Here is a 26387-nt window from a genome sequence, read left to right as displayed (position 1 = left end):
GGTTTGGTTTCCTGCGCAGGCGCGGCAAGAGGCTACCGAGACTGGGACCCGCCCCCGGAAGCCCCGCCACACCTCCGCCCCGCCCTCAGTGCGGAAAGTTCACAGATTTCCGCGTGGAAACTGAGAGATGCTGCGGTGGCCAGGGCTTGATTCGGTGGTGGCCGTGAGACATCTGCAAGCCCCTGGTTCACTCGACTTTCCCGGGAAACGAGAGAGGGGAGCTGCGGCTGGAGGGAGGGCGCGGGGGATGTGGTGAAAGTGGAGGATATGAGGAAGAGGAGGAATACCTGGATAGTTTTTTTTTTCTTTTTCTTTTTTTCAGAATGAAGGGACATCCCACTCACGTAACCCCACTAAGTAGAAATTATTCTCGCTCAGGCTAGGAAGTTTGTACTAAGCAGTCTCCAGGTTACTCATCAGCTCTTGCAGCTAATATATCTGAACCATCACACCCTGCTGCTTCTTAGCCCTCCCCACTAGTCAGCCCCAGAAGGCATGAACTCTTGCTCTTCCTCTGAGCTTAGAACAGCCAGGCACATAAGGTATGCTCAGCAAATACTCAGCCCTTTTTTGAAATCAGTAAAATTTTTGTTCCAGTTCTGTCAAAAGCTTCCAATTTTGTCACTTCCAATTCATTTCAAGCAGAGTAGCTAGAGCTTTTAAAATAAATCTTATAAATCACTCCCGGCTTCCCTATGTAGAATAAAATCCAATTGCTTACCTACTGAGGACTACATTGCATTATCTGGCAGCCTCATCTTGGCTTAATCTAGTGTTATTGGGTTGGCCAAAAAGTCTGTTCAGTTTTTTTTTCTGTAAAATAAAAGACATTTTTCATTTTCACCAATAACATTATTGATTTGGATATTTTGAGTATGTTGGCTATCTCCCACTATTGGCTTCTAGTGGGTCAAGGCCAGGGGTGCTGCTAAACATCTTCCGACGCAAAAAAACTTGGCCAAAACGTCAATAGTAACAAGAATCTTCACAAACCACTTTTTATAAAAAGATTTTATTTATTTATTTATTTATTTATTTTTAGAGAGGGGAAGAGGGGGAGAAAGAGGGAGAAACATCAATGTGTGGTTGCCTCTCCTGCGCCCCCAACTGGGGACCTGGCCTGAAATCCAGGCATGTGCCCTGACTGGGAATCAAACCAATGACCCTTTGTTTCACAGGCTGGCACTCAATCCACTGATCCACACCAGCCAGGGCCACAAACCACTTTTGACACGTTTGCACCTTCTCTATATACTGCATAATTTTTTTTATGTTTCAGTTGCATTTTTACTTTTTTTAAAATAATAAAGCATAATATACCAAAAATGTTGCATATTTTCTTCCATTTTTGATATTAAAATGGCTGTACAAGAATTCACTAATTTTGATGGTTTCAAAATGCATGCTGATTGACAGCTGTCACAATACAATCTAACAAAATTGTTTCAAATGAAGTTAAAGACAACTATGCACTATTAGAATCATAGAGAGAAAACCAAGTGAACTTTTTGGCCAACCCAATACTTGTCCTCAGCTACTATACTGAGGACTTTCTGTTCCTCAGCGTCATGAATGGATACATCAGCTCCCTCTTATCTGAGTTTTCACCTTCCTCTTTTTGGTCGACTGCCTTCAACCTACAGTCTGACAGTTGATCTGGTAAGAAGACTTCTACTAAGTGACTAATGGGTAGGTAGCATATAGATCGTGAATATTTATATTAATTAAAAATAGTAAATGAAAATCTTCAGAAATAAGCAATTCATAAGTTTTAAATTGCACACTTAGGATGTGAATCATCCCTTTGTCTAGCACATCCATACTGTATATGCTACCTGCCCATTAGTCACCTAGTAGGTGTCTTGGCTATCAGATCAACTGTCAGGGTATCACAGTGCTTGTGTTCCAGCTGTGATATGAGGCCTATGCTATTCACCCTGCTTCATCTTATCACATAGGCATTGCACTGTCTCACATCATTACAAGAAGGGTGAGTACAGTACAAGATATTTTGAGACCACCTGCACATAACTTTCATTACAGTATATTGTTATAATTGTTCTATTTTATTACTACTGTTAATGTCTTACTGTGCCTTATTTATCACAGGTGTGTATGTCTAGGAGAACATAGTATACTTGTATACAGGGTTCAGTACCATTTGTGGTTTCAGGCATCCACTGGGGGTTTTGGACTATATTCTCCTCAGATAAGGGGGACTTCTGTACTCTTTTAAGAGCCTTGGTACTAGCTGTTAACTGTCTTTAATACTCTTCTAGATCTTAATGGGACGGGGAATGTTCCTTGTAGTTCAGGTCTTGGCTCAGATGTCACTCAGATGGGAACATTGCACCCAATCTAAAGTAGCCCTCAGTCACTTATTCAGGTACATCAGTGATTTCTTTTCTTCATGCCACCCATCATCCAAAATTATATGGTCAGTTTCTCTACCTCACCCTCTGCCACATAAACATATACCTTCCACACTAATTGTATATTAATTATGAAAGCAGAGACTTTGTGTTTTCACAGGTATGGCTACAGTGCCGAGTATTGAATAGCACACAGTAGGGGTTCAATAAATGGGGTCAGTAAATCGAGTGAAAGAAAGGGAATGTGGGCAGGTTTGGAGTCAGAGCGTGCATTCAGTATCACAGCTATGATTTTCTATAACCTTTGACCATCTCCAGCAGTCTGAGGAGGCAGGGCTTGCATGTAAAAATTCAGTATGTTTCAACTTATGGGGTCTCTTTTATTCCTGTTCTTCCCCCCATCCCCTTGGTCTCCCTCTCTATCTCCAACTGAAGATGGAGAAAGAAGAGAAGGAGGATAAGGAAGGAAAAGAGGAAGGGGAGAAGGAGCAGCAGGAATCATCCTTCAGTATAGTTTTATGCCAACTATTTTAGAATACATTTTCTAATTGATAATATATACTGTTGATGAGACTGTAGAAAAACTAGTACACTCAAACTGCAAGTGAAAATAAATAAAGATATCTAGCATTGGTTAAGCAGTTACTCAGTGCAAAATGCATGCTTCATTTTGTTTGGTCCTCACAACTCTATGGGATAGGAACTACTGTTGTTCCCATTGTATGTATCGAGAGATTGAGGCTCATAAGGTGACTGTAGAAACAGTGTGTTGACACGAGCTTTTTTAAAGCAATGAGACAAGTGTGTACCCAAACCATGTAACATTTATATCCTTTGACCCAATTATGCCAATCTTCTGAATTTGTTTTCTGGATTAACTTAAGAAAAGAAAATAGTTAACTTCACAAAGACTTTCACTGCAACATAATCTATAAATAGTGAAAATGTAGGAACAACTTGGATGTCAAATAAGAAGAGAATGTGTAGAACATCAACACGATACAATATCACATGGCTATTGAAAGAATAATTATGGAGAGTTTAAATATGAGAGAGTGTTTTGCAGTATATTAAATTAAAAATCAGACTATGAAAATACAATATAATAACCAATTAAAATATGTGAATTTGAGTAAGAACCAGAAGGGAATAACTCCAAAAGGGAACAGTACTGTTAAGAATGTGGGTTTATAGGGCAGTTTTTTCTTTTTAAAATATTTGCTTTAATGTGATTACATTGTTTTAACTTAAAAAAAAAAAGAAAATACCCATGAAAATAGGAAAGGATGTGGAACTAACCATGTGTGTGTTCTGCTGAACATAAACCCAATTAAACCACCCAACTTAAGTCACTGTGTTGCTCAGTACAATCACTTGAGGATATCAAACAAACTTGAGAAATCAATTTTTGGATCTGGTTTAATGAATTTATCAGCAATTTTCGAGGTTCCTGCTTGATGACATGACCAGTGGGGAATCCATCATTACCCTGCTCTGTGTCGTCATGTTCCACCTTCGCACTCATGGGCTTGAAGTTAGCAGCTTTGGCCAGTCTGGTTTTAGAGGTGACGTGTCTCTTTCAGAGAAGCCACGTATTTGTATGCATCCGGCTTCAGGATTCTGTGAACAGTAGAGACTCAAGGGGCCTGGGGTGTGCCACTGCTTCGGACATATGTTCTTTAGTCTCTTACAGACTTCCAACGGACTCCACCAAACCTGTTCCAGAAAGACTGAAAAAGCACACGTGTGAGGACTTCGCGTGGATGGGGTCTCTTGGCAGCATTTTGGGGTCACAGGGTTGAGGCTCAATAGGATTTCAGTTTGAACAACTGTCAAACACAAAACAGCCAAATAAAATCACCTTAAATTTATGTTTGTGGGTTATCTTCTGCTGTGAGTCAGAGTTCTGTCAGGTGTGGGTGTGAAGCAGTGGTGAGGGGAGAAGGCACTGGAAGGTTTTAGTACTATAGAGAGAGAAAAGTACCCCTGAATGCTATGCTTTGCCAAGTCAGCAACTCACGCCTGGTTAGGCAGCCCTGACTCCCAGCTGTTCAGATGATTGTCTTGACTTACTGACCTGGAGTTTGGTAGGGGCAGGATTTTATTCAGTACTTCATATTCAGAGATGCCACTAAGTATTGTTTCCTGAAAGGAAAAATAAAGCATGAATTTAAAAAAAAAATTAATGATAAACCATTGTCATTGTGATCCTAGAACTGTGCTTTACATATTTTTTGATGAAAAATGTAATGTTAGAAGGACTATCATAAAGGCGGGGGAGAGAGAGGTAATAAATGCTGGTGAGGGTGTGGAGAAAAGGGAACCCTCGGGCACTACTGGTGAGAATATAAATTGGTACAGCTACTGTGGAAAACAGTATGGAGGTTCCTCAAGAAATTAAAAATAGAACTACCTTATGATTCAGCAATTCGACTTCTGGGTATTTATCTAAAGGAAACAAAATCACTATCCTGAAGATGTATCTACACCCCATGTTCACTGCAGCATTATTTACAATAGCCAAGACATGGAAACAACCCAAGCATGCACTATGGAGGAATGGATAAAGAAATTGTTAAACACACACAATATAGACTATTAGTCAGCCCCAAAAGAAGAAGGAAATCCTGCCACTTGTGATGACCTGGATAAACCTTAAGGACAGTATGCTAAGTGGATTAAGTCATACAGAGAAAGAAAATACCATATGATCCCACTTATATGTGGAATCTACAAAAACTCCTACAGGCATAGATAAAGTCTGTGGTTGCTAGAGGTAGGGGGTGGGGGAATTAGGTCAGGATAGTTAAAAGATACACACTTCCAGTTATAAGATAAGTAATTTCTGGGAGGTAATGTACGATATGGCGACTATCATTAACAATACTGTATATTTGTGTGTTTGAAAGTTGTTGAGAGTATATCTTAAAGTTTTTTAAAAAGATTTTATTTATTTATTTGTATAGAGAGGGGAAAGGAGGCAGAAAGAGAGAGAGAGAGAAACATAAATGTGCAAGAGAAACATCCATTGGTTGCCTCTCACATGCCCCCAGTTGGGGACCTGGCCCGAAACCCAGGCATGTGCCCTGACAGAATTGAAACTGCGACCTTTCAGTTCACAGACGGGCCCTCAATCCACTGAGCCACACCAGCCAGGGCTTAAAGTTTTCATGACTGGGGAAAAAATTGTAAGTATTCTGGGAAGAAACATCTAGCATGTGATACAATCGGGGAAGAAAGCAAACAGCCTCTATCCTGGATTTAAAATGCAACTCTGCTCACTGAAGTTCCTCTTGCTGACTCACTCACCAACCAGACTCTTGGCCTTGTCTGAACTCAGACTACTTGTCTGCTTGGATTTTTGTAACATAATTGCTTTTTCTTCTGACTCAGATATTCTCCTTAGGTTTGATTCTGCCAGACCAGACTAGCTTCACCTTACCTCTCTGAACTTCAAATGGGCTCATCTCTCAAATTGGGCTGGAAAAACCCATGGCAAACAGGTTGTTGAGAATGAGGCTTACGTGTGAAAACATTTAACATTCATTCATTCTCAAATACTTATGGATCAGCTGTGCATAGACACAACAACACATGAGATACGATCCTGCCCTCTGGGACTCACCACTGAGTTGATTAGACAGAGAAGTAAAAAGGCAGTGACCATACAGTGTGTTAAGGAAGAAGTTATGAGGCATACACAAATGGATCTGGGACCACACAGAAGAAAAATGCTTAATAAAAGATGACCCAATGAAGAGCAAAGCTGGCCAAGAGCACACTCAGGGTCTGCCACCCTATGTGCAGCCACTGAGCCTGTTTGCCACAGTCCACCATGAGGCCAAGTTCAGGCCACAGCTGTATGAAGAAGATGAAGGGAAGAGAGAATGGAGCAATCTTAGCAATCTAAATTTCATATTAAACACCTAACAGGAAGCACGCATCTTACCTCTCCTCTGCAAATCTGGATGCTTCTTACAATGCGCTCCAAGAGGCCAACCTGCTCTGTGAGCCGGAGACTGTTTTCCTGTAATTGCTTATTTTCTTTATCCAGAGAAAGTACTCTAAGAATGGGATAAATCAGAGGAATGACTACAAGTTTCTACATTATTACTAAAAAACTCAAAACTATGTCCCACATCCCACTAGCTCTGGGTTTTAGCCTACTGTCCACCATTTAGAACTGACTTTGGCAGACCAGGTAAAAATTAATAAGCTTCTGGCCCATACAGAGTCATTCAATACCTACTGAGAACAGAGACATACTGTGCACAAGCGAATGAAGGAATAGTTCTAGACCCTTGAGTCACTTAAGGAAGGATATGATCCCATTTAGGGGTGGAGCTGGAAAAAGAGGCTGTATTTGAACAGACATTGCATCCATTCAAATACAGCCACTACACAGCCTGCGCCAGATTCTGACCTCAGCCAGGCATCCCATACATCAGCAGCGGCAGCAACCACTGACCGAGCACTTACTGTCTGCTAAGACATGTAACCTCGCCACACAGAAAGCACTTCAAACTTTTCATGCAGTGGCTCATTTAATCCTCACAACAGCCCCATAAAATAGATATTGTTGTGAAGCCTATTTTACAGACGAGGAAACTGAAGCTCAGAGAGAGGGAAGTAACTTGTGTAAGAAGATCAAACCAGAAAGTTGGGGGGCTGGGATGCCCACCCAGAACTTCCAGATTTCTAAACCCCGAGCGCCTGACTGCTACAGCAGCCCACTCTCCAGGGCTACAGTTTATGCGGGACACGTCACAGCACAGTAGTTTCGATCAGAAGTTTGTGTTTGACATCTGGTCCTGCCACTAACTAGCTGTGTGACCTTGGCAAATGACTAAGTCTGAGCCTGTTTCCTCATCTGTGAAATGAGGAAACATCCTGTAGAAGAAACTTACTCTAGGGAAAACGTAAGTCAAATTCTGGTGACCAGAGTGTGTGTTTAGGAGGCCAAGGCAGGAACATTATTAATGTTAGGGCAAGGGTAACGAGTCAATTGTGTTGCGACTGCCAGAAGCAGTGGTGTAGTTTGATAAGGGCAATGAATTATATAGAATATATCAAAGGGGAGATACAGATAGTAAAGGTCCATTGGAGACCCTCCAGGCCTGCCCAGAGGAGCATGTGCCCAAATCAGTGGAAAGCAAAGTTCCAGTCTGCTTGGCAGCTCTCTCCCCAGACTGCAGTGCCGTGGGGTCTCGGATCGGGCTACTGAGGTTCGTGTGCTGCTGAGACACTGATGAGGCTGGGTGAGGTCCCTAACCGATCTGGACCTCAGCTTCTCACCCATAAAATAAGGCTGTGATAGTGTCTCCTGCCTGGGAGGTGTGAAAATTAAATGAATATTTGTACAGAGAACTTAGAACAGTGCCTAGCATATAGTAAATGCTCAAAAAAGTGTTAATTACTACAGGCACTATTGGTGATACTGTTTGTTAAAATCAACTCATTCTCTTTGCTCTAATTCTGTGCTCTGAGAAAACTTTTGATTATAATTAAAGTTCCCTATAAGGGAGAGAATGCTTGTTGGGCTAGCTGATGTGTGAATTCTTACCTGCTGGGAATGTTTTCCTTACAAATGAATGCATTGGGATCCTGTGGGTTTTGTGAATTTAAGTCCCTAGTATGAACCTGATTCTCTCTTGGTCTACCTTGATTCCAAAGGTATAAAATGATAAAAATGAGTGTCAGCACACATAGTGATAGGCCAGAATGAGTCCAGCCGGGTCCTCAAGGAGGTGACACTGCCGTGAAAGAGCCGACCAGAATGGCCAGCCCACCTTCTCCATGATATTTTTCCCTCTAACTTCACAACTTCTGCCATTTGTATGGACTGCTGAAAACAGTGGTGGCAGAGCAACAGTTATGAGATAGGCCCCAAGCTCAAAGGACAGTCTCTGGAACCATCTGTCTCTTTGCTGAGGGAGAGACATCTCATTTGCAGTTCACGGGCTACTCTGGCAGGACCGCACCCACCTGTGCTGGACCGAAGATATCATGCACTTGTTGTCATGGATCACTTTTTCCTGCTCCACGAGCTGCTCCAGAAGTTTTCTGTTTTCTAGGAACAGGTTATCATTTTGGGCAGTGATCTGGTCCTGGAATGCCTTCTCCTAAGGACGAAAGCAAAAGCCCCCTAGTTACCATGGCAGGAGAAATGATAAATTTAAGAACATCAGCCTGTTTATAACTCCGATAGCAAATTTCCCTTATTTATTTTTTTCTCCCCGGTCATCCAGGCTGTTTTCACCTGTTTGCTGACATTGTCAGTTAGATTGTTCTTCTATATATTTTGGTTACTTATGTCATGTACTTTGTTTGGATAATTACTCATTCTTTTAGGTTAACATTTAAAAATATCTGCGCACTCAACTTCTAATAAGGTCCCAATGATCTCATCTGTATTCATACCCCAAATCACTGACAAATACAACAGAATTCTCTGAAGCTCTATATTGAAAAAAAATTCCACGCAATATATTTTCATATACTTCACAGTTGCAGTTCTTTTTGAGGCAGGGAGAGGAGAATGGGAATTCAGCTCCCTGACTTGGCAGCCGGTGTTGGGATATCAGGGGGCTTAGCAAGCCAAGCATTGCAGCCAGGCACTGACAGGATTCTTGCAATGAAGATGCTAACACAGTTTCTAGCTGGACTCCATGTTTCATTTTCTACCAACAGTTTCCCCTGAATGCAACAGCTAGTGAACTTAGATCTAAAATGATAAAGGAGTGTATTTTGTGGAAAAATAACCCACTAATATTCTTATAGTGAATCAGTAGATATTAGTAAATATCACTGTTATTGAGGTAGAAGCTCAGGATTGTTGAATTCTCCTCCTCATTTAACCGGTGGCCCGTCAGCGGCAGCAAGCGGGTGCTCTCACGGTTTCCTGAGTGCTCCTCACCTGCCAGCGGTGGGAGGGCGTGGGGGCAGGGAAAGAGAATGACCTCTGGCAGAGGGGTTAATCACAGGGTTGAGGTGGCCAGTTTTCTGTCTTTGAAACAATATACTGCTATAGAGCATGCAGAAAAGACTGCCCATACATGTGGAATCTCAAATTAAAAAAAAAAAGACTCAGATACAGAGAACGAACGGTGGTTGCCAGAGACAAGGGATGGAGGGTGGGCAAAACGGGTGCAGGGAACCAAAAGGTACAAAGTTCCAGTTACAAAGTAAATAAGTCACGAGGATGTCATGCACCTCATGGAGACTATAGATAGTAATACTATATTTTACATTTGAAAGTCTCTAAGAGCAAATTTGTAAACTTTCTTATCACAAGAAAAAAATTTATAACCGTGTATGGTGATGGGTGTTAACTAGACTTATTGCAGGGACCATTTTGTAATATATACAAAATATAGAATCATTATGTTGTACAACTAAAACTAATATAATTTTACAAGTCAATTATATATCAAAAAGAAAGAAAAAAGGAAAGAAAAAGAAACCATCCATCAGAGTTACAAGGAAGGAGATTACATCATGTTCTGAAACAAACCATTCCAGATTTTAAAGTCTTTCATCCAAGACCCTTCAATGTCTAACGAGAGTCTCCCCTGGTATTATTCAAATATATTAATGGTAAGCATTGAGAATAGAAGGGGCATCCCACAAGGAATCCTCTATAAAGTTGTAACTGAATTAGAAAGGAAATTGAATGGGCAGGCTACTGACACCTTGGTCTTTGGAAATACCATATTTCTTTGAACTCAAAAATAAGGACACCTGTCCTAATAAGGATAAAATCATTGGGGTAATCTGGTTTGGATGGTCACAACAGTCAGAGAACTCAACCAGCTCACTGCATGTAGAGAAAACTAAAGAATGAAGCCAAAACAAACAAACAAAAACCTGGCATTATCTTCTGGAGACATGGTGCTTAGTGAGCCCAGCTTTCCCATGCTCAGGACTCTGGTCCATGGGCTCTAAAGTAAGTAAGGTCTGATCCACCTGGTTTGCACACTGTGGGTCTTCTCTAAGCTATTTCCAATCTCAGTAGCAATTTCTCTTGTGAACTATGTATCCACTGATTCACATGCTTCTGAGAGATTTAATGCCAAAAAGAAAGCTATAGAAGTTTATGTTCCAGGAACCACTTTAGGCATTTCATAGTTTAATCTTCACAAAAGCATGGTGAAATAGGGATTATTTCCCCTATTTCGTGGGTGAGGAAAATGACACACAGGTCCTATTAAATGGCAGTGCTAGATTTCTGCATTTCAGTCTGTCTAAGACCAAAGCCCACAGTACACTTAATGGCAGCAAGTGGAAGGTCCAATTACTCTTTCTTAGTTTCTGCATATTTTCGACCTTCAATATCTTTCATGGAGACCAGTGATTCTTTGGGTAAATGTATTCATTTCCTAGGGCTGCCATTACAAATTACTATAAATTAGGAGGACTAAAACAACAGGGATTTATTTTTCTCATAGTCTGGAGACTAGAGATCTAAAATCAAAATGCTGGGCCCTGGCCAGGTAGCTCAGTTGGTTAGGGAGTTGCCACAATACACCAAGGTTATGGTTTAATCCCCAGTCAGGGCACATACAGGCATCAACCAATAAATGCATAAATAAGTATAAGAAAAGATCAATGTTTCTCCATTTCTCTAAAAAAAATCAATAAATAAAAATTTAAAATAATTGTTGGCAGGGTTAGTTTCTCCTGGGGGCTCTGAGGGAGAATTTGTTCTATGCCCCTTTTCTAGCTGGTGGTTGCTAGCGATCCTTGGGGTCCCTTGGCCTGTAGCTTTGGCACTCCATTCTCTGCCTCCACTGTCACGTGGCCTTCCTCCCCTGTGCATGTCTGTGTCTTCTCTTTTTATAAGGACGCTAGTCATACTGGATTTAGATAGAGTTCACCAAATTGTGTGTAATAGAGGGATTCCTAACCTAGAGTCCCATAATAGCCCGTGGAACAACTGGAATGGCATGAATTATTTTGGTATCCTTGGCACAGAGAGGTGGTAGTATAAAAATGTGTTGGGTACACAAAAGAGTACTTTAGGAGTGAGGACAGAGTTTTCAAAATTCTGAAATCGGCTAGGGATTTCAAGAAGGAAATGCATTACTGGCTGAGTCTGTTGCTCTCCATTTTGAATTTATGTAGTTTAATAATCTCAACAGCATTCTGCATTGCATTCTACCCATGTGTAGACACATACCAGTAAGTCACAATGGCATAAGGCAGACATAAAGAAATGATGGATATTTAGAAATAAGCCTGAAGGCTCTAGTTAAGAATTGATAAAGGAATAGGGATCACCTATATTTGCTGCCATTTAAAACTGACAAATGTTTGAGGCAAAATGAGGGCTTATAAAAAGTAGGAATGAGTTACTGATGGTGCTGTGGAAGTCTTTGCTGAAGGGTGTTTAAGAAAAGATATTTTCCCATGAAGGCAAGACACTAATTATAAGCTGGCAGTGCAGAGTATAACCAGAGCCCAGTTTGGTTTAGCATTGTTGTGAGTCTTAAATCCTTTATGGCGGGGCTTAAACAATTATGCACACTGAAAAAAGGCACAAAGACATAAACAATGGGTTAAGAAGAGGCCACAAATAAATTTAAAAAATGAGCGGGCTTTCTCTATGTGACTGACTATTGGCATCATCAGTGAGCTCTTCACCTTTTTGTTTCTCACCTTTTCTAATTTTTGCCGAAGTATTCCAGTTTCATTTTCAAGTAGGTTAATTCTCTTATCGCGTAGCTCTACTTCATGAATGAAATGACTCTTGACTCTGTGAAGCTTGGTTTTGTGATGATGACATTTTTTATTATAGTTTCTGCAAAAATAAATTTAAATACAGGCACACCTGAACAGTGAAAATTTATTTTGCTTCCTCCACATGCACCTTTCTTGGGTGTCCTCTTCTTGCTTTGTCAGGGCCTGGCACCCGATGGGGATAACCTCCTAGTGAACACCAGCTTTTAGTCATTGCCATGGGCTCGAGTCTCTGGCTCATCTTGGTTTTGAGCTGATGAGTGTAGCATAGCTTTAGCAACCAAGTTTAATTTTGGAAACTCATTGACTTCTGATCCTTGCTCTGCTGATTCAGTTGTTAATTTTAAGTTTTCTGTTTCTTGGCTATACCCTTGTATAGTAATATAACCCACTTCAATCTTGTCTATTTTCCAGATAACTGGGTCTGTTCTCGGTCCTCGCCTTGGGTCTAGACTTGTAAATGTCAATTCTACATAGGTCTCTACTCTGATTCTGACATAAATCTGACTTACTGCCAATAAGCACATGAAAAGATGTTCAACTTTATGAGCTACTAACAAAATGCAAATGGAAACTACAAATGAGATACAACTTCACACCCACTAGGGTGGCTAAAATAAAAAGGAAGATAATAAGGAGTGCTGACAAGGATGTGGAGAGATTGGACCTCTCATACACTGCTGGTAGGAAGTCGGGTGGTACAGCGTCTTTGGAAAAAGCCTGGCAGCTCCTCAAATGGTTAAACACTGAGTCACATGACCCAGCAATTCCACTCCTAGAGAAATTCCAAGAGAAATGAAAACACATGTCCACACAAAAACTTGTATTTGAATGTTCATAGTAACACTATTCACAATAGCCAAAAGGTGGAAACAACCCACATTTCCATCAACTAATGAATAAATAAACAACATGCAGCATATACATGCAATGGAATATTATTAGCCTTAAAAAGGAAATTTTGAAGAAGATGGCAGCCAAGTAGGTGGGAGCTGAGTCCATTTGCTCTTGCCCCCAACTCATATATTTGGCTGATCTTCAAAAAAATAAACTGAACATTCAACAGAATCTTAGTTGATAGGAAGTTTGGAAGCCAAGGAGTACAGAAGACACTTCACAACAGGCGGTAAGGAGATTTTATAGGTGGAAGGGGAAATACCTGGTGTGTGGCACCTGTAGCCACAGAGAGCATGGTCAGAGATCGCAGCTTTGTGGCTCCCTCCCCTCTCAGGGCAGGGAACCTGAAGGCCCAGGCTGTGCGTGACTTGGATACACAAAATCAAGGAGATCCAGGCTACACAGACACACACTCACAGTAAGAAGCACAGAAGCACAGCCATAGCTGCAGTGACAAATACCACATGGGAGAGTGGGAGAGCGGGAGAGCACGAGAGCAGGAGAGCGAGAGAGAGCGAGAGAGAGCGAGAGAGAGCGAGAGAGAGCGAGAGAGAGCGAGAGAGAGCGAGAGAGAGCGAGAGAGAGCGAGAGAGAGCGAGAGAGAGCGAGAGAGAGCGAGAGAGAGCGCACCTGGGTTGGGCAGAGGAGGCAGGCTGCAGCTAGCCATGACTGGGAGAGACTTTTGGCTTTTTGGAGAGGTGGTGTGTTTGGAAAGCTGTAAAGTGACTCGGTGCTGCAGTGGGAGTGCCCAGAGAGACTTTCTGAAAGGGGAGCTAAGGCATGCTGGACAAGGACCCTGTGCGCAGCTGCCCTGCCAGCAAGGGGAAAAGACTGAGAGTACAGTTTGTTCCCACTGAGTCAGCTGGGCAGACAGATCAGAAAGATGCACAGCAAGGGGATTTCTCAGCCCCAGCCCCAAACAGCTAGCAGGGTGGGCACTGCACAGAAGCTGCAGAGTGGAGAGTTCAGGACTATCTGCTGCAATGGCAGTGGGCTGGGAACTGGATAGGCAGGAGTTGAGCACCTGAGATTATTTACAGCTGGACAGATCCCTCTTCCCTGGTGGAGACCCAACCTCTAGGAAGGTAAGGACACACTAAGCCCTCATCTTCTATAGGATGAAAGCACCACCAACAGGGAAGCTCTGAAAAACAGGCTGGACAGGCTTAATAACCACCTGGAGGATATATATCTGCAAATGAAAGAGAGAAAGAGAAATACCTAAAGGACCTATTTTGAACTTCTCTTAGGGAGACAAAATACACTGGTTCCTAGGGCTCTATTCCACTGAGGCCAGCAAAGCTGGGAGATCAGAAATCGGTGCAGCTAGGGGAAATCAGGGACCTGCCCAGCCTTGGCTCGCACACAGAGCTGCCATCAGCACCAAGCAGGAAAGAGATAACTCTCTTAAGCAAATCGGCCCCTCCCTTGAAACAGACAGCTAGTTCACCAGAAACTACACATTACGGGAAATAAGCTGGGACAGACCAAGATGGGTGGTGTGGGGCAAAGAGAACAACACACCCACTGTTCAGTCTTCTTTTCCCAGGAAGTCAGTACAGAACAGTGTCTCCTAGGAGAGATCCAGGGATCCCACCCTCCCAATTGCAAAAGAAGCCCCCTCCAGAGGCAGGTGAAGATGAGACAGGTGGTGTTGTGGGAAGTTGGATGACCCACTAGGGACTGTGAGCTGATAAAAATCCAGAGACAGACCCAGAAAGAGAAGACAGAAGGCAAACCCCAAACTGCTGAGATGAATTCTAGCTTTAGAATTTGCATTTTTTTCTTCCGTTTGCATAGCTTTTAATATCTCCTCTTTTGCTTCCATTGTATTCCAACTAATTCACTATTGCCTTTTATATTTTATTTTTTAATTGAGATTTTATATTATTTTTTATTTTACTGTTATTTCAAATCTCACATTGTATCCTTCCCTTGCCTTAGCCCATTTGCCTTCTACCTTCTCTTTCTTGTTTTTGTTGTACATTTTATTTCCCCCCACGCTATGCGTTGTTCCTATTTCCTACTCTTACTATTGCTCCTCCCTCTATCCTCTCAAAAGCATTCTTCCTTCCTTTAGTCAGCTCACATTCTTTTTCCTCTTCTTATAATATTCTCATTTTCTTTCCATATTGTGCCACCTTTATAAATTGTGGCTGTTTGGCATGGATATTATGGTTATTTCACTTCTTCTTCAACTGCATTCCTATTTGCTCACTATTTAAAAAAATTTTTTAATCTCATAGGTTATTCTCCCCCTGTCTTACTCCATTTTGCCTTCTTCCTGCCCTTGCCTATTTGAGTTTGGAATTTTATTTTCTTCCCTTTCTTAACCTGGATTCTATTCCTTATTTTTATTATTTCTCCTTCCCTATCCTCTCAAAATCATTTTTCTTTGCTGATATCTCATATTCTCTTCTCTCTTTTGTATAATATTCTTATTCTCTTTCAACCTTTATCAGTCTTTTCTCAGCTGTCATTGTTACTGACCCTGTTGTGGTTTTTCTGCAATTTTGTTTCCTTTGGTTCACTAGCTTTTAAATTTTATTTCAAACCTCATATTATACTTTTCCCTTTTCTTACTCCATTTTGCTATTGCCTTTCCTGTTTTACTTATGTTTAAAATTTTATTTTCTTTGCCTTTCTTTGCCTTGTTTCTATTACCTACTCTTATTTCTCCTCACTCTTCCCACTGAAAATCATTTTTCTTTCCTTTAGTCATCTCATATTCCCTTTTTCCTACCTTAGAATATTCTTAGTCTCTTTCCAACTTTATTACTCTTTGCTCATTTGCTTTCAATATTGCTGACATGGTAGGGGAGTATTCTTGCTGCCATGGGTTTGGTTTTCTGGGTAGTATTGCTTTGTTAACCATCATCTGTACAACAGAGTACAAGATGTGGCAGGAGTTGTGACTCCCAGTCAGCTGCTGGAGGGAAGAACCCAACAACAAATGAGCCATCAATAATCAAATCCCAAGTACAACAAGAAAGCTTGCATAAACAGAATAAAAGGAAACCCTAGAGAATCAAGATCAGAAGAACCACAGGTACAGAAAAAATGTCAATGAATAAGCACCTATCAATAATAACCTTAAATGTAAATGGATTAAATGCCCCAAAAGAAAGACATAGGGTAGCTGAATGGGTAAGAAAACACTACCTGCATATATACTGTCTATTAAAGACCCACCTCAGAACAAAAAGGTTGAAAACGAAAGGATGGAAAAAATATTCCAAGAAAACAGACACAAAAAGAAAGTTGGGGTCACAATACTTATATTAGACAAAACAGACTTCAACACAAAAGCCATAAAAAAGGACAAAGAAGGTCACTACATAATACTTAAGGGAAGAGTCCAACAGGAGGATATAACCCTTGTAAACACATATGCACCCAACATAGGAACACCTAAATATATAAAGAAAACCTTGGAGGACTTCAAGAAAGATATTGATAACACAGTCATCATAGGGGATTTTAACACCCCACTGTCAGCAATGGATAGGTCTTCCAAACAAAGAATCAACAAAGATATTGTGGTGCTGAACAACCCTCTAGATCAAATGGATATAACTGACATATACAGAACCATTCACCCCCAAAGACACAAAATATACATTCTTTTCAAATGAACATGGAACATTTTCAAAGACAGACCACATGATAGGACACAAAACAAGCCTCAACAAATTCAAGGAAATTGAAATCATATGAAGCATGTGCTTAGATCACAATGGATTTAAACTGGAAACCAAGCTCAAGGAAAGAACTCAAAAACATTCAAATACATGGAGATTAAATAACATGCTATTAAATAATGAATGGGTCAACAATAAGACCAAAGAAGAAATAAAAAAAGTATCTGGAAACAGATGAAAATGAACACTCAACAACCCAAAACCTATGGGACATGACAAAGGCAGTCCTGAGAGGGAAGTTAATAGCAATACAGGTCTACCTAAAGAAGATAGAAAAATCTCAAATAAACAACCTAACCCTACATCTACAAGAACTAGAGGAACAACAACAAACAAAGCTCAGAGTGAGTAGAAGGAAAGAAACAATCAAGATCAGGGCAGAATTAAATGATATAGAGACTAAAAGAACAATTCAAAGGATCAATAAATCCAGGGGCTGGTTACTTGAAAAGAGAAACAAAATTGACAAACACTTAACTAGACTCATCAAGAAAAAAAGAGAGGGCACATATAAATAAAATCAGAAATGAAAGAGAAGTTACAATCAATACCAAAGAAACACAAAGGATTATAAGAAATTACTATGAACAACTATATGCCAAGAAATTGGACGACCTGGGCAAACTGGACAAGTTTCTAGAAACATACAATCTTACAAAACTGAGTGAAGAAGGAGAGAGTCTGAATAGACTGATAACAACTAGTGAAGTTGAAGTAGTAATAAAAAAACTGGCACACAAATATTCTGGGCCAGGTAGCTTCACAGGTGATTTAACCAAACATTTAAGGAAGAACTAACTCCTATCTTTCTCAAACTATTCCAAAAAAATTCAAGAAGAGAAAAGACTCCTAAACTTTTTTTACAAGGCCAGTATCATCCTAATTCCAAAAACAGGTAAAGACACAACAACAAAAGAAAACTACAGGCCAGTATCTTTGGTGAACATAGATGCTAAAATCCTCAACAAAATACTGGCAATCCAGATTCAGAAATACATCAAAAAGATCATACACAGTGACCAAATTGGATTTAACCCAGGGATGCAAAGATGGTACAATATTTACAAATCAATAAATGTAATACCACATAAACAAAACGAAGGGCAAAAATCACAAGATCACATCAATAGATGCTGAAAAAGCATTTGATAAAATCCAGCACCAATTTATTATAAACATACTCAGCAAAATGGGAATAAAGGAAGCATACCTCAACATAATAAAAGCCATATATGAGAAACCTGAAACCAACAGTATAATCAATGGGCAAAAACTAGAAGTTTTCTCCTTAAGATCAGGAACAAGACAAGGGTGTATGCTTTTGCCACTCTTGTTCAACATAGCACTGGAAGTTCTAGCCACAGTAATCAGACAAGAAAAAGAAATAAAAGGCATCCAAATTGGAGAGGAGGAGGTAAAACTGTCATTATTCGCAGACAACATATTAGTGTACATAGAAAACCCTATAGGCTTCACCAAAAAACTACTCAACCTAATAAGTGAATTTGGCAAAATAGCAGGATATAAAGTAAATATTCAGAAATCAAAAGCATTCTTTTACACCAATAATAAAATATGAGAAACAGAAATCAGGAAAATAATCCCAGGAGCAACTAGAAAAATAAAGTACCTAGGAATAACTTTAAACAAGGAGGTAAAAGACCTGTACTTGGAAAACTATAGAAAGCTGAAGAAATTAAGAAAGCTGAAGAAATTAAGGGAGGTACAAATAAATGGAAGCATATACCATGTTCATGGACTGGAAGAATCAACATCATTAAAATGTCCACACTACCCACAGCAATGTACAGATTCAATGCAATTCCTATTAAAATACCATGGCATATTTCAGAGATCTAGAACAAATATTTCAAAAATTCATATAGAACCAAAAAAGACCACAAATAGCCTCAGCAATCTTGAGAAAGAAGAACAAAGTAGGAGGGATCACAATACCTAATATCAAACTATACTACAAGCCCACTGTAATCAAAACAGTCTGGTACTGGCATAAGAACAGACACATATATCAATGAAACATGATAGAGAACACAGAAATAAACCCAAGTCTCTATGGTCAATTCATATTTGACAAAGGGGTCAGGAGCATACAATGGATAAGATAATGGTAAAGATAGCCTCTTCAATAAATGGGGTTGAGGGAACTGGACTGGTACATGCAAAAAATGAAATTAGATCACCAACTTACACCATACACTAGAATAAACTCAAAATGGATAAAGGACTTAAACATAAGTTGGGACACCATAAAAGTCCTGGAGGAACACATAGGCAGAAACACACAATATCTGAAAATTTCAGATATCTGAAAATTTCAGATATCCCATGTAGTAATATTTTTGTTGACATATTTGTTAGGGCAAGGGAAATAAAGGAAAATTAAACAAATAGGACTTCATCTAACTAAAAATCTTCTGCACAAAGAAACCATCATCAACATGAAAAGGGAACTGACTGTACGGGAGAACATATTTGTCAATGATACATTGGATGAGGGTTTGATCTCCAAAATAGATAAAGAACTCATATGACTCAACAAGAGAAAGACAAACAATCCAGTTAAAAAATGGGCAAAGGATCTGAACAGACACTTCTCCAAGGAGGACATACACATGGCTCATGGATATATAAAAAGATGCTCAACATCATTAGCCATCAGAGAGATGCAAATTAAAACCACAATGAGATATTACCTCACACCAGTCAGAATGGCCATCATTAATAAATCAACAAACAAATTCTGGCAAGGATGTGGAGAAACAGGAACCCTAGTGCACTGTTGGTGGGAATGCAGACGAGTGCAGCCACTGTGGAAAACAGTATGGAATTTCCTTAGAAAACTAAAAATGGAACTGCTTTTTGATCCAGCAATTCTGCTGCTGAGAATATACCCTAAGAATACCAATTCACCAATTCAAAAGAACTTATGCACTCCTATGTTCATAGCAGTGCTATTTACAATGGCCAAGTGCTGGAAACAATTTTAAGTGCCCATCAGTAAATGAGTGTAACAAAAAACTATGGTACATTTACACAATGGAATACTACGCAGCAGAAAGAAAGAAGAAGCTCCTACCATTTGCAACAGCGTGGTTATAGGAGAGATAGAAATCAGAAGAGTGAATGCCTGGGAGGAGGTTGGGGGAGCAGGAGATGCAGATCATTGCAGGCAGGAGAGAACTTGAAGGGATAATGGGAATGTTCTGTATCGTGACTGAAGTTGTAGTTATGTCGGTATACACATTTGTCGAAACTCATCAGACTGTACATTTAAAATCCATGCATTTATTATAAGAAGTTATACCTCCATTAAAATAAAGGCTATTGGGAAAATTCCATCAATAGCAGCACCCAGTACTAATGAGGATGTGGTGAAATGGCTACTCTTAACATAACAATGGCAGAAAATTTTGATGGGATGCTTCTAAATGTTTGTCTATTCAGGTTAAGGTCCAGAATACCAGCTTTTTGACTGCTAATTCAACTCCTGGGAATGTACTCTATAAAAATAAATTTTTAAATGAAAAATATATATACCAAAATGTTTTTTGTGTTATTTTGAATAAAAATATCAGTCATAGAACAGTAAGTAATTTTTAACTAAATTAGGACTGTGTTGTGAGGGTTGACTCCAGCGGGTCTAGAACTGCCCGGAGCGGTTTTGCTAAAGTTCTTGCTTGGCACTGACCACTGGTCAAGGAACAAAAATACTGGTTGTAACTGTGTTGCTTTGTGACACGGGTCCAAGTTGTTTTATGACAGTTTGCACCAGCTAGACAGCACTGTTCATTGATAACAATGAGATCAATCATTTGCACCTGGCCTCAGTGAGACCCCAGGGAGGCTCTGCTCTTGAGGCTGGTCACATAGCAGAGGTATGCTTACATGACCGGCAGAATATTTTTAAAAACCTCAGTTGAGATCCCATTTTGAGATCCTTGGCTGTAAGGTATTTAGCGTGTCTGTGGTTCTTGGCTGGAGAGAGGAGGTGTGTCCAGGCATGGCCTTTCCGTAAGGCGGGCCTCGGGGTTCCTGTCTAACTGCTCTGGGTTGCCTGCTGTGAGACAGCCGTGGGCTATGAAGCGTGTCCCGACTCTGACCCTGCTGCCATGCTGTGTCCTTCTGCTGCAATGAGCTGCACACCTGTGAACACTGTCCCTGGGGTTCTGTTGGTCCTTGTCAGCTATCAAGCCCAGTTTCACTGGTGCTGTTAGTATAAGGGCGTATCAACTTTATGACATGTTATATTTTATAAAAATAATCAAATTCAAAGACTGTAGCAACAAGGCACAGTGCTTATGAAAAGATATTAAAAGAAAGAGAATATAAAGTTATATCTAAGCTATGATAGTAAAATTATAAAACTATGAAACTATGTTCATTGACAGAGAACAAGGAGTGAACATGGAATGGATTCTGGTTAACTTTTTTTGTATTCAAAAATTTGCATTGCTGTTTCATTATCTGTAAAATGAATAAGAAAATGTAACTCCCTAAAAACCAAATGTAATTTTACCTTTGGAGACTGATATTGACCTAACATATATCAGTATTATGTATTCTATATATTATATATTAGATTCAGTATCAGTTCATTTGGCGGGCATTGTGGCATTTTATATCCTCTAGATGTAGCATTTCATTCTTTCACCTCCCTCTGATGTAGAAAGATCACCACACAGGATATTAGAGGGCTGAGTTCTAGTCTGAGATTTGTCAGCAGCATGAACTGCACCACAGACACTCCCTTGACCATGGTTTCCATATTTCTCAGTGATAGGATGATCGGAGCAAGATGATGAATACTAATGACTCTGAAAATACTCTCTGCTGCACAGCAGTAAACAATGGTTTTTAAGTCATAATCATTAATATCACCAACATAGTAGGTAAGAATAAAAAAGAATAAGAAACTTCAATCTATAAAGGAATAAAACAGAAGGTTACAGAGCTGGGAGCAGAGAGGTTGGTCATGGAGAAAAAAAATGGAAAAATGAATAGATATAATAATAGCTGTGTGCTAGACACTGTTCTAAGTAGGTACTTTACAACATACATTTATTCATTTAATTCTCACAACTTTATAAGTATTATTATTTTTCTCACTTTAGAGATGAGGGACCTCAGACGCAGAGAGTTGACATAACTCACCCAAGGTCACACAATTTTTAGTTTCTAGTAGAACCAAGATTTGTACCCAGGCAGCATGGCTCCAGAGTCCATAGCTGAACCACTGTGCTACATTCCAGAGAGGAGGAGAGTGGGAGGAGTATGGTGGAATAATGACCAGGAAGTCATTGAAATGAAATGAAAGAGCAGGAAGTTCAGGAAGACAAATTTTTACTGTGCACTTACTATATACCAGGGACTATGGATAAAAAGATGAGTGACGGTGGCCCATGCCCCTGAAAAGCCTACGGTATGGTGAGGGAGACAGGTAGTAAATTACATTATTTCAAAACAACATGGCAAGTTCTTAAATGAGTACAGAGAGGCATGTACAAAGGGACACAGGGACACAAAGAATGAACACTTTTCCCAGCCCAGGCAGGTGGGGTCAAGAAAGAGACAGGTGACTACTAGTCTAAGAAGTATGAGTTGAAATGAAGAATTGAAATGAGGGGAGGGTGGTCCAGGCTGGGAAATTAGTGAGGGGGGGAAAAAGCCTGAAGGCAAGTGAGAAGGGTGTACTTGGGGAAAAGCAAAAATTTCCGTTCCAAAGAGAACTTGCTTTTGTTTACCTCACATAGGCATCAAACTGCTTCAAAAATTTCCCATATTCTTTACATAGAGCTTCATTCTCCTGCTGCAACCCAGACACCTTCTCTGACAATTCCTGGTTGCTCTTGAGATTCTGAAAAACATTTTTTGAAATGAGAATACTGTGTGCTGAATAACGGTATGATGTTGATGGAATGCAAACTGACAAAGCCTTTCTGCTGAAAAAGGCTTACAGTGGCTCCAGCTTCTGACACCAACGGAGCTTCCTGCGATTTCTGCTCCTCCACATTTCCTGAAAGCTAGCAGCTCTTTTCCTTGACTTTTGCTCCACCAGCCTTTCCAGTAGTTTTGAAAGCATCTAATTCCCTACATAAAAAAGTATTCTTGCTTGAAGTACATAAAGAGAAAGCTGTTTTCCTGACCTAACCCTGACTAATAAAGTATCTGGTTCTAGAAATGGCTCCTGTGAACAGATTCTTAAAGATGGGAAGTTCAGGACGAGTTATCTGCCCCGGCTGGTGTGGCTCACTGGATTGCTGGTGGAAAAGGACACTATGTGGAGGCTTTGGCAAGCTTTAGTGTGACAGTTCAATCTTAGGATTTGGGAGTGAAGCCACTCCTCCTCCCATAATAGCTATTCACCTTTTAAGGAAGGTCCTTGCTTGTGACTTGGTTCTGGTGCAGACTGAATACTTAGCCATGAGAAATCAAGTGATCAGGTAACCTGAGCTGAAAGTAGGCATTGTTATTCACCAAGCCATGAAGCTGGGCATGTGCAGTAGCACTCCATCCTCACGTGGAAGTGCTACGTAAGATACAGAACCTGAGTAGGTCCTAAAGGTACAAAGTGGTGTGAGCAAGTGGTACTAACTTGACCACATTATTACTTCTCTCAACCCATCCTTTGGCCTCGTGGGGAGTTCCCTATGACCAGTGTATTGAGGAAGAGCATATTCAGGCCCGATTTACATATGGTTCTGTACAATATGCTGCAACCACTTGAAATAGGGCTGATGCAGCATTATAACCCTATTGAGGGGTGGCCCTTGTAAGAACAGTGGGAAGGGAAATCTCAGTTGGCAAAGCTTGTGTTCACTTTGCCTGGAAAGAGGGATGGCCAGAGGCATGGGCCTATATTAATTCACAGAAAGTTTCTAATAGTTTGGCCGGATGATCAGGAATTTGCCAAGAATAATGTTGGAGGGCTGGTGAAAAAGTCTAGGAAAGGGGCTTAGAACTACAAATGTTGCCCAACAGAATTTTTTGCAATGACGGAAATGTTCTGTATCTGGACTCTCCAATATGGTATGGTAGTTGCTAGCCACACATATATGGCTATTGAGCATCTGAAATGCGGCTAGTGTGTCTCAGGAACTGAATTTTTAATTTTACTTAATTCTAATTAATTTAAATTTAAATAGCCACATGTGGTTATATAGTTGACACAATATTGGACAGCAGAAGCCTCGACTGTGAAAACGCATTTTATGTGTTTTTGCTTACCAGGGGGCATCCACAGGAGAGGAGGCTCTCAACAACAAGGCAAAAAAAGTGGAACACTCTCCAGATGTCAGCCTCTTTCATCAGCACCTGTATGCTTGCTCAGTGGGCTCATGTACAAAGTACATGGTGGTAGGAATATACTTTACAAGGGGTCTTATACTTTAACAAGGAATATACTCAACTTGTGAAAAGCAATGATCCATGTTGAGCAACTGTTATGGAACCATCCACTAAGGGTTTATTACAGGCAGATTTATTACCCCAAGCCCCTTCCATCATGGAAAGGACAACAATTTGTCCTCAGTGGAGGACAAATGCTCATTTTAGATATGGATTTACTTTCCCTGTCCATAATGCTTTTGCCAGAACTATTATCTGTGGTCTTACCACTCAACATTGTTTCTGACAAGAATATCATTTTACAGTAAGATTAAGCGAAACAAAGGCTCATATATATATGTCATTGGTCTTACCATATATCTTCTGGCGTTAGATGGTTCCTGTAACATGATGTATAAACTACTTTCTTAAAAGATTTTATTTATTTTTAGAGAGAGGGGAAGTGAGGGAGAAAGAGAGGGAGAGAAACATTGGTGTGAGAGATGTTGATCGGTTGCCTCCTGTGCGCCCCCAACTGGTGACCTGGCCTGCAACCCAGGCATGTGCCCTGACTGGGAATTTAACCAGTGACTTTTTGGTTTGCAGGCTGGTGCTTAATCCACTGAGCCACACCAACCAGGCAACTTTTTTTTTTTAATTCTCACCCAAGGGTGTGTTTTTTTTTTTTTAACAAAATTGATTTTTTTAGGGGGTGGGGAGAAAAATAGAAGGAGAGAGAGAAACATTTATATGAGAAACATCAATCGGTTGCCTCTCATATGTGCTCCCACCGGGGATGGAACCCGCAACCTAGGTATGTGCTCTGACCTGGAATCAAACCTGCAACTTTTTGGTGCATGGGACAATGCTCCAACCAACTCAGCCACCTGGCCAGCGCACATGATGTATAAACTTTTAACCAGTTATTAATAGTATATGATGCCATTTCTGTCACAGCCAAAACACATGGAAAGAAACCAAGAGATGGAAGTGGGAATGGTTTCTCACACATTTGGGAATGGCAAAATGTGTATTATTGTGTTACTGATAGTTAACTTTATAATTAAGTTGTAAAGTTACAGTATGTCCATTTGGATGGAGACTGAAAAAGCAGCAATTAACATTATCCCCAGCCCTGGCCAATTTGGCTCAGTTGGTTGGAGCATTGGCCCATAACCAAAAGGTTGTGGGTTTAATTCCTGGTCAGGTTGCATACCTAGGTTTTGGGTTCGATCCCTGGTCCTGGTGTGTTCGATCTCTGCTCCGGGCACCTACGAGAGGTGAGCAATCAATGTTTCTCTCCCTTATCGGTGTTTTTCTCTCTCCTCTCCTCTCTCTCTAAAAAGCAATGAATATCCTCAAGTGAGAATTTTAAAAAATAAAAACATTATCCCCAAATGATCACCAATACTGATGAAACTTTGAGAGGTTAAGTGTGTCTTCATTTATATGAATGACAGTGTCTCATATAGGTGGAAGCATAATATTCCTTTTGTTGTTTATTATTTTATTTAAGTATCAGTCAAGGGTTTGTATGGATGTTAACTTTATGTAAAATGGACTGTGCTGTTGCTCAACAGGACCCTACTTGTCTAAGCTTGCCTCTGTGCTGCAAAGTTGGGAGCCTGAAAACTGTATTTCCCAGACTCCCTTGACAGCAGAGCTCCAGTCTGACTTCTGCAAACCAGAGGCACTTGCACATGGTTTGGAAAGCATGGTGGGAGGAAAAGGCACTGCTCTCCTCTCCCACTAGCAGGCAGATAAATGCACAGGCAGCAGAGGAGACCTTCGTAGGGCCTCTTCTTTATGAAGAGGTCCTGTAAATCCCCCACCTTGGTGCTGCAGGAGTTGGTTCCAGGGGTTCCTGAACTCTGCATTTATTGAAAGCAGCAGCAGTTCTTTCTGACCTTCTACTTACCCTTAACTTTCCCTTCCAACAGTGTGATAAGCATGGTATTCCCTGTATTAAATCCCTTTTTGCTTGAATCACCTAGAGTAAATTCTACCTTCCTTACTGAACCCTGGCTGAACTAATTGGTAAAGTGGTAGGCATCAATAATTGCTAGCTATTTCTAATTGTTTCCTATTGGAACTGGAAAGCTGAGAAGCATGTCCGTTTACTTTCTTACCTCATCAGATTTTATTTTTTCATTTTCCAGTTGTTTAAGTTGGGCCTCTAGTTGCTGAATTCTGTGTTGTTGTTGAGAATTGGTTGTTTCCAGTACATTCTCTTTATCCTGCAAGATCTTCACTTTCTTTCGTAGCTCATTTATATCCTGATCTAGGAGGTTCCTGAGGGAAATTAATGTACATTAAATCAAACTGTGAATTGCAA

General features: G+C 40.4%; 1 protein-coding gene across 1 annotated transcript in view; it reads right to left on the bottom strand.

Moving 5' to 3' along the window:
- Positions 1-3773: 3773 nt before the first annotated feature.
- The window catches only part of CCDC30 (coiled-coil domain containing 30), a 100301-nt gene continuing 77687 nt past the window's right edge, over positions 3774-26387 (bottom strand). Inside the window, exons 12-18 of the mRNA XM_045860021.1 lie at positions 26182-26344; positions 22471-22583; positions 12030-12171; positions 8358-8494; positions 6322-6436; positions 4450-4517; positions 3774-4102 (exon numbers count right to left, since the gene is read on the bottom strand). Coding sequence (XP_045715977.1) covers positions 4060-4102; positions 4450-4517; positions 6322-6436; positions 8358-8494; positions 12030-12171; positions 22471-22583; positions 26182-26344 — 781 coding nt within the window. The 3' untranslated portion in view covers positions 3774-4059. The remainder of the gene's footprint in view (positions 4103-4449; positions 4518-6321; positions 6437-8357; positions 8495-12029; positions 12172-22470; positions 22584-26181; positions 26345-26387) is intronic.

The sequence above is a fragment of the Phyllostomus hastatus genome, unplaced genomic scaffold (genome assembly GCF_019186645.2).
Source record: "Phyllostomus hastatus isolate PE091 unplaced genomic scaffold, TTU_PhHast_1.1 phas_scaffold_182, whole genome shotgun sequence".
Lineage (NCBI taxonomy): Eukaryota > Metazoa > Chordata > Mammalia > Chiroptera > Phyllostomidae > Phyllostomus > Phyllostomus hastatus.
The sequence above is the reverse complement of the archived record's forward strand: the minus strand, read 5'-3'. Positions and strand labels throughout refer to the sequence as shown.